This window comes from Pituophis catenifer, unplaced genomic scaffold (assembly GCF_029215685.1).
Source record: "Pituophis catenifer annectens isolate HBS135680 unplaced genomic scaffold, rPitCat1.0.hap2 SCAF_2, whole genome shotgun sequence".
Taxonomy (NCBI): domain Eukaryota; kingdom Metazoa; phylum Chordata; class Lepidosauria; order Squamata; family Colubridae; genus Pituophis; species Pituophis catenifer.
The window spans coordinates 38,763,525-38,778,953 of NW_027256882.1; the positions used below are offsets into that span (position 1 = coordinate 38,763,525).

The 15,429-nt window shown below is 40.1% G+C and overlaps 1 protein-coding gene across 3 annotated transcripts in view; it reads left to right on the forward strand.

The window, feature by feature from the left end:
* The window catches only part of LOC139309377 (uncharacterized), a 30,413-nt gene extending 15,636 nt beyond the window's left edge, over nucleotides 1-14,777 (forward strand). For all 3 annotated transcript variants that reach the window (XM_070933439.1, XM_070933441.1, XM_070933440.1), the window contains exons 7-9: nucleotides 11,828-12,006; nucleotides 13,621-13,724; nucleotides 14,527-14,777. In XM_070933439.1, the coding sequence (XP_070789540.1) occupies nucleotides 11,828-12,006; nucleotides 13,621-13,724; nucleotides 14,527-14,662 (419 nt within the window). In that variant the 3' untranslated portion in view covers nucleotides 14,663-14,777. The remainder of the gene's footprint in view (nucleotides 1-11,827; nucleotides 12,007-13,620; nucleotides 13,725-14,526) is intronic.
* Nucleotides 14,778-15,429: the final 652 nt, after the last annotated feature.

Below are 15,429 nucleotides of genomic sequence, written 5' to 3' on the forward strand. Positions count from 1 at the left end.
GACAATGAGCAGGCTGGAGAAGATGTGGTGCCAGAGGCAGGGATTCAGCCAGGGCCTTCAGAACCTCCAGAAGCTCCTATAAGTGAAGACGAAGAAGAGGAGGAGCCTCTTCTCGATGCACGGGTGCGCAGAGTTGCCAAAAGGCAGGAGTGGCTCCTCAGGAGGAGGTCTCCTCGAGGGTAAGGCTTGGGGCTAATTGGCCACTCCCTTAGCTTATTTAAGGAAGGACGACGACTGAGGCAATTTGCAGGGAACAACTTTGTTCACTCTCCTTCGCGTCTGGATCTTAGTTCTCTTATTAGCTTCCTGCAAATTGCTTCTGGGCTTTCTGCCAACCATAGTAAGATTACGATTATTTATTCTTTGGATTCTTGTAGGCTGTTAAGAAAGTTAATTAACAGCCTTTGTTTGAAAAAGACTGATTTAATTTAGTAAACTAAGGTTTGTACAGACTTTGAGTGTGCTGCGTTCTTTGGGGTCCGTAGCTGGGGCAGAACATATTGGTTCTTCCTTTGTTTCTCTTTCTTACGCTGGAGAACATCCCTCATAATGCAAGCAGGCAGTTGCTTAGAGCAGAGAAGTGTTCCTTGCTTTTCCTGCGTTGTCATTTGGTGGAAATCTCACCCAGAAAGACCAAAAGACTATAGTTAGAATCCAAGCAATCTTTTTATTTTGGGAAATACTGTATATTGGAAGAAATGTCCATCTGGGTTCAGTTCCAAGCGGGGAGAAAGACACTGGAAACATGGAGGCTGATTGGAAAGAGGGTTTAATGGTGAAGCAGAACCACGTGGGGTTTAGGTCCTGGGCAACTGACCACATGGAATGGAGAGTGAGAGTTATTTATACCAGTGGTGAAATTCACTTACCTTCCCCACTGGTTTGCAAATGTGTGTGTGCGCGTCATTCACACATGTGCAAAGCCTTCTGTGCATGCATAGAGGCTGAAAATCATCGCAAAACAGGGACATCATGACGTCCGCGTGGGTGGGCGGGGCTTTGTGCAGTCAGCCCTACCATATCACACGATCTGATAGGAACCAGCTGAATTTCACCCCTGATTTACACCCTTTCTTGGGCCTTGCCCTTGAGCTTCCTGTTCCTGTGCAAGCTATTGGCTGCTGTAGGGGGTTATAGCTAACCTTGTAGTTTTTCTGAGTCAAGCTTGGTTGAAACTTGGGCTGATGCAATGAAGGGGCTTGTTGTGCTTGTTGTTCCTATTGTGGCTGAATGGCTTTTCCCTGAAGGATAATCCCATCATCCTGGAGCTGAAAGTCTTTTGTTTTGTAGATAGGCTGGCCCAGTCTTTCTTAATGGGCACCAGGGGTGAAATGCTCCCGGTTCGGACCGGATCACCCGATCCGGTAGCGATGGAGGCAGGTGGTTCGGAGAACTGGTAGCAAAAATCCCTGCCCCCAACCCATGCCCAGCTGAGCCGCGCAATCATCAGAGGCTTTTTTTTTTTAATTTTTAAAAGCATTTTTTCTACAACCTCTTCAGAAAAAATGCTTTTAAAAGCCTCTGATGATCCTAGCTGAGTTGCCTGATCGGCAGAGGCTTTTAAAAGAAAAAAAAGCCTCTGCTGATCAGGCAACTCATCTGGGATCGTCAGAGCCTTTTGAAAGCCTTTTTTTTACAACCTCTTCACCAAAGAGGTTGTAGAAAAAATGGTTTTAAAAGTAAAAAAAAAAAAAATTGGCCACACCCACCCAGTCACATTACCCCCACACCCACCAAGCCACGCCCACAGAACCGGTAGTAACAAATTTTAGATTTCACCACTGATGGGCACCAAATATCTGCTAGTGGGGCAGGGAGCTGAAGTTCTGAGTTTCTGTCTCCCTTAAGATTTCCATTTCTCTTATAGGGGGAAATATAATATTCTACCTTTTTAAATATTTCTCAAAATATTTTGTTCTTCTAGGAGCGGGTGAATTCCCTTATGTAACAGTGAATCCCTGAACTCTGCACACAGTTTAGAGAATATCAGAGTTAAGGGTACAAGGCCTTCTTGTTTTTGCAGCAAATCCTTGTTGAAATAAATATTTTTGTAACTGGGAAGGAAAGAATGTGAGGCGTCTTTAATGATTCCTGTCCAGGCAGATTGCTCAGCTCCAGCAGCCGTTTATCTGGCCTGCCTCCTTATCTGACATCTGTGTCAAACTAAGGTCATGAAAGAGAGGCTAAGATACTGTCTGTTCAAAATAAAACTGCCCAGAATTACACTATTACAGAAAAGGTTCTTAAAATCCACTTTATAATCACGCTACCGGTATGAAAATTCTCAGCAACTGATTTTATTTTTGCAAAATCAAGCCCCAAATACTTGTTTTTAATTATTATTCCTAGATTCCCAGGATCGTAATTTGAGACAATAATTTATTTGGGGGTTGTTTTGCTAAAAGAAGTTATTTGTCTTTGGCTCATGACAGTGTTTACTGTTTTTCCTGTAAGGACATCATTTTTGCGGGAAGGATTTTGAGATGTTGGTGTTCAAATATAGGTAGTCCTCGACGTACAACAGTTCATTTAGTGACCGTTCAAAGTTGCAATGGCACTGAAAAAAGTGACTCATGACCGTTTTCCACAGTTACAATCTTTGCAGCATCCCCATTTTGACCATGTAATCAAAATTCAGGCGCTTGGCAACTGGTTCGTACTTATGAACAGTCTCAAGGTCATGCCCTTTTGGGACCTTCTGACAAGCAAAGTCAATGGGGAAGCCAAATTCACTTAACAACCGGGTTACTAACTTATCAACTGCAGTGATTCACTTAACAATGGTGGCAAGAAACGTAACATGGGGGAAAAATTCACTTGACAAATGTTTCACTTAACAACATAAATGTTGGGCTCCATTGTGGTCCTAAATTGGGGACTACCTGTAAAAACTTTCCCCTAATTCTGTAATAATAACAATAATGTAATAATGTACAGTGCCAATATTGAGAGGAAACCGGGGTGAAATGCTCCCGATTTGGACTGGATGGCCCGATCCGGTAGCGAAGGAGGCAGGTGGTTCAGAGAACCGGTAGCAAAAATCCCTGCCCCCCCGCCCATGCCCAGCTGAGCCGCACGATCATCAGAGGCTTTTTTTTAATTTTTAAAAGCATTTTTTCTACAACCTCTTCGGCTGAAAAAATGCTTTTAAAAGTTAAAAAAAAAGCCTCTGATAATCCCAGCTGAGTTGCCTGATCGGCAGAGGCTTTTTTTTCTTTTAAAAACTTCTGACAATCCAAGCTGAGTTGTCTGATCGGCAGAGGCTTTTAAAAGAAAAAAGCTGGGATTGTCAGAGCCTTTTGAAAGCATTTTTTTACAACCTCTTTGCCGAAGAGGTTGTAGAAAAAATGGTTTTAAAAGTTTTTTTTTTAATGGCCACACCCACATTACCCCCTCAAGCCACGCCCACAGAACCAGTAGTAACAAATTTTAGATTTCACCACTGGAGGAAGCCCAAAACAACTGGAGCACCACTTGAATATTATCATTATTGACAAAATCTCAATTGCAGACAGCTTTAATTGGAAATGGGATGCGGTGGCTCAGTGGCTAAGGCGCTGAGCTTGTCAATTGAAAGGTCGGCAGTTCAGTGGTTCGAATCCCTAGTGCTGTGTAACAGGGTGAGCTCCCATTACTTGTCCCAGCTTCTGCCAACCTAGCAGTTGGAAAGCACGTAAAAAATGCAAGTAGAAAAATAGGGACCATCTTTGGTGGGAAGGTAACAGTTCCGTGTGCCTTTGGTGTTTAGTCATGCCGACCACATGACTACGGAGACGTCTTCGGACAGCGCTGGCTCTTCGGCTTTGAAACGGAGATGAGCACCGCCCCCTAGAGTCAAGAAAGACTAGCACATATGTGCGAGGGGAACCTTTACCTTTACCTTACTTGGAACAGTGAGAATATCTGTAATATCTTTGTTGCAATATTTTCAGGATCAGACTCAATAAAGATAATAGAAGTTATAGATTTAAATATAATTCTCTTTAATCATAATAGGCATTCTATATTCGCTGAATATTCAAGATAGAAGCAAGGAAAATGGGGAGGATGGCTCCTTTTATATACAAGGGGCGGAGCCAGGAATGGGAGTGGTAAAATATGAATACATTAAAGCTCAAGTAATAAGTTAACCCCTGATGTTCCATATATACATTATTTACACATTAGAGAATAAGGCATTTACATCTGACAAATCCCCCTCTAAATGCCGGTTCGTTATACAACACCAGTTACATTCAGATTCAGGACAATATAATACATATAATTTAGAAGTTAAATATTTGTGTTGTTTAGAAGGTAAGGGTTTTGTTAATATGTCAGCTAATTGTTCAGAAGTATCACAATGTATTGCTTTGATGAATCCGTCTTGAGATAGTTGTCTCACGTGCTTAAATTTTATATCAATATGCCTGGACCTTTGTCCAATTGCATCGGATCTAGAAATTTCAATGGCCGCTTTATTATCTTCATGCATAATAAATGGTAAAGTAGGTTTCTTCCAAACATCTGTGATCAAATCATTGAACCATACAAGGTTATTTGCAGCTTTAGACAAGCAAACATATTCTGCTTCTGTGGTAGAGGTGGCTACCAGTTCTTGTTTACCAGTATACCAGTAAACTGGACAATCGTTCAATAGAAAAACATAACCAGAGGTACTCTTTCTGCATGATGTATCACCAGCCCAATCTGCATCAGCATAACAAGTAATTTTTGGTTCTTTGTCATTATTGGGTTCCAATATTAAACAAAAATCTAATGTACTTTTCAGATATCTTAAAATTCTTTTGACAGCTTCCCAATGATACAAGGTTGGTTTGCTAACATATCTTGACAATAAATTGAGAGGTAATGCAATATCTGGCCTAGTCCAATTAGATATATAAAGGAGTGAACCTATAACTGATCTGTAAAATGTGTTGTCTTTAAACTCAGGGGAAGATTCATCATTGTTTCTAAGAAAATCAGTTTGCATAGGTGTGTCACATGTTTTGGCATTATTTAAGTTACATTTGTTTAGGAGTTCAATGATTTTATCTTTTTGAGTAAGTTTGAATCCTCTTTTTGTTTTGTTAATTTGTACACCAAGGTATTTATTCACTCTACCTAGTGATTTCAATGAGAAGTGTTCGTTTAACTTATTTACAAAGATTTCCCTGCTCTCTTTATGCTTTCCAATATATAAAATATCATCCACATAAATTAATACAAATTCAATATGATCATTATTCTTTTTTACAAAGAAACAGTTATCAGCAGTGGTGGCGTTGAAATCCATGGTCTTTAGTACTTTTACCAAACAATCGTACCATCTTTTGCCAGATTGCTTCAATCCGTACAGACTCTTATTTAGTAACCAAATTTCGTTCTTATTAGTGTATTGACTGTGTGGTGCTCTTACATATATTTCCTTATCTAATTTTGCATGTAAGTATGCAGTCTGTATGTCATATTGAAACACGTCTAGATTGAGTGCAGATGCTACTACAAGAGCTGTTTTGACACTCTCTGTTCTCACTGTGGGTGAATATGTGTCAGTATAGTCTTCTGGATATTTTTGTGCATAACCTTGTGCAACTAGTCTGGCCTTGTATAAGGTATTACCTCCTTCTAAATTCTTAATTTTATAAATCCACCTGGTACCTATAATTGTTTTATCCTTAGGTGCGATCGCAGGTGTGAATACATTTAATCCTTGTAAACTTTTCATTTCTTTTTCCATAGCTAGTTCCCATTTTTCTCTTTCTTCACGGGGAAGTTTCAATACTTCCTCATATGTATTAGGTGTTATTTGTTCTCCATCCATATGCATAATATAATCTTTGTATTTATTTGGTATTTGGTTTCTATTATTTCTAATATTTCTTTCAGGTTTGCTATGGTTGTCATGCAAATATCTGGCTTCCTTTTTTGTTAATGTGTCTGTCTTTATTTTATGCTGACTATTTGTCCAAGTTTTGGTTTTGTTCTTACTTTTGTTAATATTTTGATTTTCTGTTGTTCCTTCCTCGCAAGATATATTATCTTTGCTTTTATTAGGAAAAATTTCATTAAGGTGCAACTTAGACCAATTGGCCTGCTCATGAAACACAGCTGTTCTGGATACTATAAATTTGTTATTATTATCGATGAATCTGTACCCTTTGGTTCCAGTTTCGTATCCCATGAATCTTAATCTCCTGGATACGTTTTCTCCCTTTCTCCTCAATTGTTTAGGTATGTGCACGTCTGCAGTAACTCCAAATATGTGCATGTGTGCTAATTTAGGTTTTCTATTGTACATCACCTCATATGGTGTCTTATTCACAATACTGGACCATGTTCTATTTTGAGTGTAATTTGAATAATGTAAGGCTTCTGACCAAAATTGTTTGCCTAAACCAGCATCCTCTAATGTGCATCTAATCATGGTTTGTAGTGTGGAGTTCTTTCTCTCTGCAATCCCATTTTGAAAGGCAGAAAATGGATTGGACGTGAAATGTAGCATCCCTCTATCCTTTAACCATTGGGAGAATTCTTTAGACATGAATTCACATCCCCTATCTGTCATAATTTGTTTTATTCTGATATTATGTTGTGTTTCTATGCGTTTGTAGAATTCCTTAAATTTCTGAAAGGTTTCATCCTTGTGCTTTAATGTGTAAACAAAACCATAGCGACTGTAATCATCCACTATTGTTAGGAAGTAACGTTTTCTATAGGTAATTGATGGAGTTAATGGACCAACTAAGTCCATATGTACCAAATCAAAAATATTGTTAGTTGATCTGTTAGATTTTTTTGGTCTAGGACTGGTTTTTAGTTTGGTGGATTTACATACTGAGCATTCTAAATAATTTTCACAATTTTTTATTTTTACACCTTCTGCGTGTTCAGTCATTTTTTGTACTACAGGAAAGCTTGCATGTCCTAACTTCCTATGTAAGATATGAGCACACTCATCATGAATTGGTTTACCTATTTTTGGTTTCTTCTCATTGTGTGTATTTTTGTTATCATGAGTTATTTTACATTCATCATTGTCACTGTTACTGACATTTTCATCATCTGCTTCAATACAATCTTCCATATTTGAATCAATGTTATGTAACCATCTTTCTTTGGTTATCAGATAGGGTAGACCCCCTTTTATCATCACAGTGCCTACATTTGTTTTGTTCTTTTCTATAGTTGCTTTCCCCTTTGAGAAAACTATATTGATGTCAGATTCTCTGCTTAGTTTTATAGCACTTAGTATGTTGTGAGGTATTTCTGGGATTAATAATACCCCCTCTATTTTCCCTAAACCAGGCAAGGTCACATTTCCTCTGCCTAATACTTGAACCTTTTCTTGATTAGCTACCTTTATCACAAACTTATCTTCTGTAAATGAAGATAATATACTTTTGTTATTAGTGGTGTGATTTGTTGCACCAGAATCAATAAGCCAATTATTGTTCTCATCTTGTTGTGTTTTGGTGCTGTCTTGTTTATTTAGCCCATTTAGTGACCCAGATTTTCTCTCTTTTGAATTTTCTCTACCCCCTCTACTTTCTCTGTAGTTTGGTGGACTTCTATATTTGTGTCTATCTGTGGAAGATTGTCTGTAATTGTATTTGCTCCTATATTCTGGCCTATGTCTCTCCCTTGGGACTTTGGGACAGTCTCTTCTACTGTGTTCCCTGGATCCACAATTGTGGCATCTAAAGGCCTCATTATATTTATCTTGAAAGACTACTTTCCTAAAAGATTTGTGTTCTGTTTGGTTACTGGAACGATTTTTTCTTGAATTGTCTTCTGCTATCAATTTGTTAGATAGACTTTCTATTGATAAATATCCCAAATTAATGGTATCTAAGTGTGACATAAAGCTATCCCATGATGGATCAAGTGAATTGATAATAACACTTTTCATAGTTTGATCTGAAATCACTTCCCCCCTCAATTGCAGCTCAGCTCTTATTTTGTTTAGATTTATCAAATGTTCACTTATAGAAACCCCTGGTTTCACTCTAGAAGAAAAGAAATCCTTAGACATTCTTGTGGTTGTGGCTACGCTATCGCTGTGAAATAGATTAAACATGCATTGAATTATTTCTGATACAGTTAGGTTTGGTTTGATGCTATGATACATTGCAGGAGACACGCTAGAAATTATTATGAAAAATGCTCTATGATGTAAACAGTCTATTTTTAAAGTCCAAGGTCTTCTTGGAGGACTAGTTATAAAGAATAGTAAATTTTCTTTCATAAAAATAACCTGAAGCTGTTGGTACCACTCTTGTAAATTAATGCCATCAACTCTAAGTTTTGGGAAGTCACTGGGTAAGTTCCCCACATTATTTTGTCCATTACTTACAACCTGAGGCAGTCCGTGGTCTCTCAAGTGCAGGAAATTACAGAACGGCATTGGGATGCTTGTAACGAGTCTGCGCGGTTCTCTGGCCAGTTCAAGTCTTTCGGGGCCGTCTACGTAGTTTTGCACATGCGCGTTGCTCATTTCTTCTTTGGCGCCGTTGTGGAAGGTTCTCTCCATTTCAGCTCTCTCGATCCGCTCCTCTTCAGATGAGTCGGTCTCTGGCTCGGTTTTTGGGGCTTTGGTGATGGCGGCGGTTCTTCTCTTTCTCTTGTGTGTGCTGGCACTCGATTCTGTCTGCGGTGTAGGACGGAATCGGCATGGCTCTCTGGGCTCGGGTGTCGTCGTTTTCGAAGTCAGGATGGGAGCGTGCAGGTCTTGAGTTGTCGGTTTGATTGCTTGCTTCTTCGTTGATGTCTTAGAAATTTTCAATCTTGGCCCAAAAGCAGCAAAAAGTGTTTTCATTGCTGACTCTACTTGAGACTTTGTTAAATCGTCTTCACTTTCTGATTTTGGTTTATCTGAAGAGTTTGAGACTTCTTTTTCACTTTCTTCGTCTGATAGCGTTTTTCGCGCCAGAAATTTTGAACTGAGCGTTTTGATTGGCTCTGCTTCACTCTCTTTTGAAGTTCGTTGAAACCAAGATGGCTGCCGTTCAAAATTTCGCGCGGGGTCACATCTTTTCTTTTTTACAACTATTTTCTCAGTAGTCATTTCACTCACAGTTTTTTGATCTTTGGGTTTTTCTTTAATGATGTTTTTCTCTCTCGCTGCTCCGCTGTTCCTCAGCATCTCCTGGAGGTCCGCGATGAGGCTTTCATCATTCTTTTGGCTTTTTAGTATTTTTAATATTTCTGACCTGAGTTCGTTATTTTCTATCTCGATTTCTTCCTGGTCGTTATTTTCACTCATCAGTTCTTCTTCTTCAGTGGTGTATTCTTCGGATTCTCTCGAAATCGCATTAGTGGATTCGTTGATCATCTCTTGATCAGTTTCTATTTCTTTGCTGTAGGCCCTGGTGTTGGGCCTATCTTTCTTGGACATTTTTAATTACTTATTGAGTCAATTAACCATCCTCTGCTACCAGCTTGTTGCAATATTTTCAGGATCAGACTCAATAAAGATAATAGAAGTTATAGATTTAAATATAATTCTCTTTAATCATAATAGGCATTCTATATTCGCTGAATATTCAAGATAGAAGCAAGGAAAATGGGGAGGATGGCTCCTTTTATATACAAGGGGCGGAGCCAGGAATGGGAGTGGTAAAATATGAATACATTAAAGCTCAAGTAATAAGTTAACCCCTGATGTTCCATATATACATTATTTACACATTAGAGAATAAGGCATTTACATCTGACAATCTTCAAATGCCTTCAAACCACAACTGCCTATCTCATGTCCTTGGGAAGGATTCAATAGGCACCAAATCCAGTCTAAACATTTGGCTGACTGTGCAATGAACTACGATAATAATCTGTTTATTTGTCCCTCTTCGTTCTTATTGCTCGGTGGTTGTCCTTGTTTACAGCCGAACATAAATCAAACCCTATGTTAGGTCTGTTCAACCAACTGTAGTTTTAAAAAAAAAACTTGATTTAGTGTAATGGGAGGTCAGCCTGATGATGACCAATGGAACTGTCACTATGCAGATAAGGCCAGGCAAGGAAACTTGTAGTCTCTCTGTTTGCAAACTATCAAAAATTTGTTTAAGGAAATAGTAAGTAAGGCAATAAAATGAAATGAAAATACCTACAGTCTTTGACGTACATCAGTTTGTTTAGTGACCATTCAAAGTCATAACAGCACTGGAAAAAGTGACTTATGATCATTTTTCACACTTATGACCGTTGCAGCATCCCCAATGGTCACATGACCAAAATCCAGATGCTTGGCAAGTGACTCAAATTTATGACAGTTGCAGTGTCCCAGAATCACATGATCCCCTTTTGCGACCACCTGACAAGCAAAGTCAATAGGGAAGCCAGATTCACTTAACAACCATGTGACTAACTTAACAACAGCAGTAATTCACTTAACAACTGTGGCAAGAAAGGTCGTAAAATGGAACAAAACTCAATTATCTCGCTTAGCAACAGAAATTTGGGGCTCAATTGTGGTCGTGAGTTGAGGACTACATGTATGTGGCTTTTAAACTTCAGGGCTTTGAGAATTGCCCCTTTCTGACTATGTCTATAAGGATTGTCTTTATTTGTTTTAATTTAAAAAAAAAACTTTACAAGCCACCTAGAGTCATTCAAAAAGTCAGACAGCCTCAACATTTGATTAAATAAATACATATTCCAACTAGACATTTTACTGTGTTTTAATGCACAGTTAAAGCATAAATTAATATGGAATACATTTAAATGTAATTACTAATTAAAGTATCAAACTCTTTCTAATTGCTACAGGCTTGATATAATTACTAGATAGAACGCTCACTGGTGGAAACGGTCCAAAGTGGGCGGGGAAAGAAGCTAAATGACAGTCGAGACAGCAAATGGAGTGTATCACTTCAACCAATCACAATGCATCCTATGATGTCATAGGATAGGACATCTTTCCATCTTGTTGCATATTAATGGTTATCAGGGCCACATCAAAATCCATTAACACATACTTATTTTCAATTGAATTATTTTTCTCCAGATGTTTGGACTTTTTATAATTCCCAGGAAGAGCCTATGTAGCACCAATCATGATTAGGAATTATGATCCAGCACATTTGGAGGATAAAAAATCAGAAAAAAATTGAACTCAACATCCTAGGGGGAAAGGTGAAGGAGAGCATCAAAACAACATAAACTTTTTCTACTGTCTCTTTTATATCCTGTGTTTCTAAAACAATGTTTCCCAAATTTAGCAACTTTGCTAAAGACTTAGGAAACAGATATGTGGACCAAACTCCCAGAATTCTCATCAGTGGCCATGTTGAATGTGGAATTCTGGGAGCTGAATTTCATACACCTAGAAATTCGTGAAATTGAGAAACATTCTTCTAAATCAGGGGTGGGGAACTATGGCCCTTTTATGTCTTGTGGACTTCAATTCCCAGAATTCCTGAGCCAGCTATGCTGAGGAATTCTGGGAGTTGAGCTCCATGCTGGCTCAGGAATTCTGGGAGTTGAAGTCCACAAGTCATAAAGGGGCCGTAGTCCCCCATCTCTGTTCCTGAGGCAGTGGTGAAATCCAAACTTTTTTACTACCAGTTCTGTGGGTGTGGCTTGGTGGGCGTGGTGTGGCTTGGTGGGCATGGCAGGGGAAGGATACTGCAAAATCCCCATTCCCTCCCCACTCCTGGGGGAAGGATATTGCAAAATCCCCATTCCCACCCCACTCTAGGGCCAGCCAGAGGTGGTATTTGCCGGTTCTCCGAACTACTCAAAATTTCCACTACCAGTTCTTCAGAACCGGTCAGAACCTGCTGGATTTCACTCCTAAAATGAGGGTAATAATCTATTAAATCATGTGAATTTGTGTTTACAGAAGCTAAACCTCAGTTGCCTTCTGCTGCTGCCACCACTTCCTGTTGCCCAACGGGCTGGCAGATGTCCCAAGGGAACTGCTACCATGTTTTGGAAACCCAACAGAGCTGGAATGCTAGTCAGAATCGTTGTCTCTCCTTTGGGGCCACCTTGGCTGTTTTTGGGGATCTAGAGAAACTGGTAAGAGAAGAATCTGTCAAAATTGTTATCTGCAGTTCTGCTCAAGCAGGCCTTGCCTAATGTCTACTCTTTCACTATTTTATGAAATAAGAACCTGCCATTATACCTCCAGGATGAGTGAGGGATTTAAATCTCTTTCCAGTGTTGAGATGTAGCTTTATTCTCTGTACCCCAGAAGCAGATTGTGTCATTCAAGCAAATCCAGATACTGGATTTTCTGCAGAGTGTGAACATGTGGTAAAACATGTTGGCAGGGATAGCCAACACCCTAGATCAGGGGTGTCAAACCCGCATTGTCACGGTGGTGTCATGTGATGTATTGGGACTTTTTCCCCCTTCGCTAAACCGGACGTGGGCGTGGCCAGCGCAGGATATATCCTGCCCACGGACTGGGAATTTTACAACCCTGCCCTAGATGATAGGCTCAAGATCCAGATGTATCTTGACAGACTTGACCACTGGGCACTAACAAAATGAAATTCATGTAGAGAAAAGTAAAGTCTTACACTTAGACAAGAAAAACCAAAAGTACACATATAGATTGGGAGAAACCAGGCTTAATAGCAGTAATTGGGAGAGGGATATTGGAGTCTTAGTAGACAACCAGTTAAATATGACTTAACAGTTTGCGGCAGCAGCCAAAAAAGCCAATGCCATTCTAAATTCCATTAACAGAGGGATACAATCAAGATCAAGGGAGGTACAAATACCACTCTTAGTAAGGCTACACCTAGAGTACTGCATCCAGTTTTGGTCACCACACTATAAAAAATATGTTGAGGTTCTAGAAAAAGTGCAGAGAAGAACAACAAAGATGATTAGAGGACTGGAGGCTAAAACATACAAGGAATGGTTGCAGGGACTAGTCTAGTGAAGAGAAGGACCAGGAGAGACATGATAGCCACGGAGAAGCAGTGGTTAGAGTGCAGTACTGCAGGCTATTTCTGTGGATCACCAGCTGCCAGTAGTTTGGCAGATGGAATCTTACCAGGCTCAAAGTTGACTCAGCCTTCCATCCTTCCGAGGTCGGTAAAATGAGCACCCAGATTGTTAGGGGGCAAAATGCTGACTCTGTAAACTGCTTAGAGAGGGCTGTAAAAGCACTATGAAGCGGTATATAAGTCTAAGTGCTACTGCTATTGCTATAGCAGTGTTCCAATATTTGAGGGGCTGCCACAGAGAGGAGGGGGTCAACCTATTTTTCCAAAGCACCTGAAGGCCAGACAAGGAACAATAGATGGAAACTGATCAAGGAGAGATTCAACCCAGAAATAAGGAGAAACTTTCTGATAGTGAGAACAATCAACCCATGGAACAGAAGTTGCCTTCAGAAGTTGCGGGAGCTTCATCACTGGAATCTTTCAAGAAGAGACTGGACTGCCATTTGTCAGAAATGGTGTAGGGTCTCCTGCTTGGGTGGGGGGTTAGACTAGATGACCAATAAGGTCCCGTCCAACTTTAATCTGTTATGGGTATGCACACATACATGTATGAAGAGTGATGTTGAAGAGGTACTTATGTCCTTCTGCAGAGTGCAGAACTCAATTTCCAAAATGTTCTGAAACCCATAGTTTTTTTTTTCCCCTTTTCCTTTTTAACTTAAAAAACAAACAGATTGGTGATGTGACTGTCAGAGAGCCCTTTAACCACTGGATTGGCCTCCACCGAAGTTCTGAAGACAGATGGAAATGGCCAGATGAGACTCTATTCAAAAACCTGTAAGTTCTTCCTACCATCATTTGCGACATTCCCAACTGACTACCAACAAGGAAAATCAAGGGAGGGAGGTGGAGCATTGATTCGTTTAACAACCACAGCAAAAACAGGTCATAAAATTGGGTGCAATGATGTGATGACTCATTTAATCCCCGCATCGCTTGGGGACTGAAGTTCCACTCCAAGTGCGGTCATAAGTCAAGGACTACCTGTATTGTGCAAACAAATCCTGCGCTGCTTTAATTTTTTTTGCGATCACTTTATACAGGGGGTCCTCGACTTACATCGGTTCATTCAGTGACCGTTCAAAGTTGCAACGGCACTGAAAAACAGTGACCTATCTTATAACTCAATAAAAAATCTAAAAAAGTGACTTATGACTGCTTTTCACCATTACAACCATTGCAGCGTCCCCATGGTGACGTGATCAAAATTCAGATGCTTGGCAACTGACTCATATTTATGATGGTTGCAGTGTCCTGGGATCACACGATAAACTTTTTGTGACTTTCTGACAAGCAAAATCAATGGGGAAACCAGATTCGTTTAACAACTGTGGCAAGAAAGGTCGTAAAATGGGGCAAATTTACTTAACGAGTGTTTCGCTTAACAACAGGAACGTTGGGCTCAGTTACAGTCGTAAGTCGAGGGCTACCTGTACTCTGAGAATACCATCTCTTGTTAGTGCATTCTCCTCCTAGTGTTTCTCGGGGCCTGTCTTAAGCACTTTGGATAAGAAATGCAACTTTACGGAAACCCTTTGCAGAAAATTACAAATGCCAGCAACTTTCTATTGCTTTGCAGCTTCAAAGTGGAAGGAGATGGACGCTGTGCTTATTTGAAGAACAGAGCGGCGAGCAGCGGCGATTGTGCCGTCGGGAAGAAAGGACTGTGCAGCCTGAAAGGGTTAATGAAACACAAACTCTGCCCGGCGACATGACCTCTGAAGAATTCCTTCCGTACCAAAAAGGGAGTCGGAGCCCTTCACTGCCACTGTGTGTTGGGCGTGCATGCACCACAATAAATTTCTGTGGGTGGCCTTCCTTTTTCATCCATGCAGGAGAGAAAACATTTTTACAGAGTATAACTAACAAAAACTGACTAGACTGAGAGGGGGGGGGGAATGAAAGTGATGTAAGACAAGATCTTAACACATTTTAAGGTTGGGGGTTTCCCCCCCTGCCCCCCCCAATACGGGTTGCAATCCTAAATAGGTTTTTCGGGGGAGACCACCCCTTGAATTTAGAGGGATTTTACTCCCAAGTAAATTAGAAGTCTATTTTAAGATTATATTCACGCTGTGTGTTTTGGTACATATGCGCTCTAGCTGGATTGAGAGTGCTCTGCTACCTCACTTTTTTTTTCCTCCTTCAGTTAAAAGCAATGCAAATTTGGAGAAGGAATACTTTAAAACACTAGTCAATTTTGAGTAATTGTGTGGCCAGACTAGGCTAAAATGGGTCAGGGGTAGATTGTGATTCAGTGTGTTGTAGGACACCCAGCTGTTAGCTTTTGCATGTGGTGTGAACTGGGTTACCAAGCCTTAGGACTGCATGTTTGTATGGAATTTAATACATTGGATGACCCCAACCAGAGGCTCAAAATCTTTAAATCGACCAAAGCAATCCCTTAATTGTAAAATCTCATGATCCTGATGTTTCAGACCCAACGTCAGAAGCAGAGGTGGGTTTCAGCAGGTTCTGACCA